This window comes from Pteropus alecto, unplaced genomic scaffold, assembly GCF_000325575.1.
Source record: "Pteropus alecto unplaced genomic scaffold, ASM32557v1 scaffold7, whole genome shotgun sequence".
NCBI lineage: Eukaryota > Metazoa > Chordata > Mammalia > Chiroptera > Pteropodidae > Pteropus > Pteropus alecto.
This window is the reverse complement of record NW_006494614.1, coordinates 64,108,809-64,112,289: the sequence shown is the minus strand read 5'-3', so window position 1 is coordinate 64,112,289 and position 3,481 is coordinate 64,108,809. Positions and strand designations below refer to the sequence as shown.

The 3,481-nt window shown below is 42.1% G+C and overlaps 1 protein-coding gene across 1 annotated transcript in view; it reads right to left on the bottom strand.

Annotated features, from left to right (window-relative positions):
- WDR88 (WD repeat domain 88) overlaps positions 1-3,481 on the bottom strand; it is a 61,891-nt gene that overhangs the window by 15,780 nt on the left and 42,630 nt on the right. The window contains exon 7 of the mRNA XM_006926890.3: positions 531-718. Within this exon, the coding sequence (XP_006926952.1) occupies positions 531-718 (188 nt within the window). The remainder of the gene's footprint in view (positions 1-530; positions 719-3,481) is intronic.

The following is a 3,481-nucleotide window of genomic DNA, read 5'->3' as shown; positions in this document are numbered from 1 at the left end:
GTTCAGAGATGGGCATGTGACCCAAGCTGAGCCGCTGGGAATCTTTCCCTGGAACTTGTGCTGTCACCATCAGAGGAGCATCTCTCTTCCTCCAGGATTGCCAGTGACCGAACTGCTTTGGGCCTGGATCACCAAAGGCTATCTTTGCCTACTTGAGGAGAAAGGCCAAATCAAGAGGAAAGCTGATCTGAGGGGTAGAGTAGAAGATCTGGCTCCCTGACAGCTTTGTCTGAGTGTCTGAAACCAGCCACACCTGAAGCGAGACCTGCTCCTGACCTTTCCCATTACAGGAGTTAATAAATTTCCCCTGTTGCTTAAGCTACATTGAGCTGAGTTTCTGTCACTTGCAAACTTGTGCCTATGAAGGTCTCTCTTGGCTTTTTGTTCCCGTGGAAAATAAATCCACCCTAATGTAAGCATGATTAGAAATCGACTGCCTGTACTAAGGAAAGTCCACGTGAATAAAACACGAAGAACTCTGCCCCAGCATTCCCATAGGTAAAGAATCTTTCTTTGTGTTTATTACTCACTGTCTCTGGCAAAGTGGCAGGAGCTTACAGAACCGTCATGGCCCTGCATCAGAGTCACACAGGCTCCACGGTTTCGAAACTCCCCTGTATGAACGTTCCATATTTTTAAGGTTTTATCCCAAGAGCTTGTACATAGGAAATGGCCACTGAAGGTAAAACAGCAGTTTGAGATTGCATTGGTATGGGCACTGAAACACAGATGGAAGGGAGCACATGTTAGCACTTTGCTCCTGGAAAATCTGAGGGCACAGCTAAAAGGGGGGCAGGGGGGAGCGGTGAGGAGAGGGGACATTGGAGCTGACCCCCCGTGATGTAATGGGCACCGTTCCTTCAATCGCTGCCTACCATGGTCCAGATATTAATCGCTCTGATTATGTCACACTATTCCAGGATTTCTCAATCATGGCGATACTGACATTTAGTGCTGGATAGTTCTTTGTGGTGGAGGGCTGTCCTGTACACTGTAAGGTGTTTGGCAGCATCCCTGGGCTCTACACACTAGATGCCAATAGCCCTCATACCCAGTTGTAACAACCAAAAATGTCTTCGGACATTGCCAAATCTCCACTGGGGTATAAAATTGCCCCTGGTTGAGAACCACTGCACTATCCAGAGCTGCTTGAGGCTTGAGGGGAAAGAGAAGCTGGAAAAGCTGAAATTGGTAGTTAACGGACTAACAGCCCTTCATGTTTGGTGCTGGATCACACTTACAAAGTGGGCCTCTCCTGTTCATGCTCCATCTCCTTTCTCTCTGAGGTGTGGAGGATGGCTGCTTCCCCCCCACCCTCTTCTCCCACTTACTCCTACTTCTCTTCACCCCAATGGCTCTCTCTCCTCTCTCTCTCATTCTCTCTCTCTCTCTCTCTCTCTCTCGCTCTCTCTCTCTCTCTCGTCTGTCTTCAGTGTCATTAAAACATATTTTAATGTTGTACATTCAATTTATAGAATTTCGGGATACTCAGTCTTAATTTTTAAATATCTCCTTTTTTGAAAAGAAAAACATCTGTCAGCATTTTGCTGCTTTTTTTTTTTTGTCTGTGATTCTCAAAGTATTTTCCCCGTGATTCTCATCTTTTAATGTAAACAGAATTTTCAAGCAAACTTATGAACATAAATGAGCACCTCTGAGTAGCCTGGATCATAAAATCAACCATTTTACCTAAGAAAAGGGTTAGACAAAATTGTTTTCTAAAGCTCAAGTCAGAGTTTTAGAGTGTTTCAGTTCTTTAAAATGCGCAAACTGAGTAAAGTCAAAGGGAAAAAAGTCAACTTCCCAGGGGTGTCCAGGGTAAAACTGCCCAAATCCCGGTGCCTGTTGGGCTAAGAACTATCCCAGCATCCAGACACTATCATTGGGGTCTAAACCAGGGCTATCTCTGTTTTCCAGGATGGGGCTCCCATTTCAAATAAATCCCACTTCTCATAAAAGGCCATTTTCCTTAGTACAAAAGTTTGGGGGGAAAGCACATGTTGTGCTTGCATATCTGGACAGACGGAGGCCATGCTCTTCTCCCTATTCCTCCTGCTAAGCACAGCTAACAACCCTGGGCATTTATAAAGCAAACAGAAGACTGTCACAGGTGGAGAGATGAAGGCAGACCAGCTAGGGCTCTTGGGACCGAAGAATGGCATGCTGTGAGTCCCTAGGGTTTTCTCCTGTTTCATATATCCGGAACCAGTTACTGGGAAACCTGTAGCCCAAGAAATAGGGAACAAAAGAAAGGCCTCCAAGTAAAGCCGTTCTCACTAGCTGAAGGAAGAGCCTAACAAAACAGATCACCTTTAGATCATACCCACCTTACTCCAGCCAAATATCTTGGGGAAAAAACTACAATCCCATCCCTACCCTACCCCTGTCAGCAAAAGCCAGCAGGGGAGCCTAGACTGCCACCCTTGCCAGGCTGTAATGAGGTGGCCTGTCAAAACGGAAGATTTAAGTAAGGCAGAGTCTTATAATACCCAAAATGTCCAGCATACAACTGAAAATCACTTGTCATACTAAGAGCCAGGAAAACCTCAACATAAATGAGAAAGATATTCAACAGGTGCCAACACTAAGATGACATAGATATTAGAATTACCTGATGAAGATTTTTAAGCAGCCATCATAAAAATACTTTGATGGACAATTATAATCATGCTTGAAACAAACAAAAACACAGAAAACCTCAGCAAAGAAATAAAAGATATAAAGAATGATTGAATGGAAATTTTAGAACTGAAAAATATAGTAAGCAAAATAAAAAACTCAGTGGAAAGGAGAAAGGAAAGCATCAGTGGATACAAAGGCAGACAATATAAATTAACCTATCCAATAAAAAGACCAAAAAAAAAAAAAACAAAACCCAGAGCCTCAGGAACCTATGTGACTATAACAAAACAGCTAAATGTTTGTTTCATCAGAGTTCCAGAAGGAAAGAAGAAAAAGATTGGGGCTGAAAAAGAAATTATGTCTGAAATTTTACCAAATTTGGCAAAAGGCATAAACCTATAGATTCAAAAAGCTAATCAATTCCAACTTGGATAAATCCAAAGAAATCTACATCCAGACGCATCATAATTAAACTTCTGAAAACTGAAGACAAAGGGAAAAATCTTGAAAGCAGCCAGAGAGAAATGATGCCTTACCTATAGGGGGAAAACAAGTTGAATGACAATGGCTTTCTCATTAGAAATTATGGAAGCCAGAGAAAGTGACATGATAGTTTTCACGAGCTAAAAGGAAAACTGTCAACCCATATTTCTATATCAAGCCAAAATTTCTTTCAGGAATGAAGAGGAAATCAAGACATTTTTAGATGAAGAAAAATTGAATTTATTGCCCTCAGACCTACCCTAAACAAAAGGCTTACAGAAGTTTTTCTAAACAGAAGGAAAACAATAAAAGACGGAAACTTAGAACATCAGAAAGGAAGACAAAAGTACAGGTAAATACAATGAACTTTCCTTCT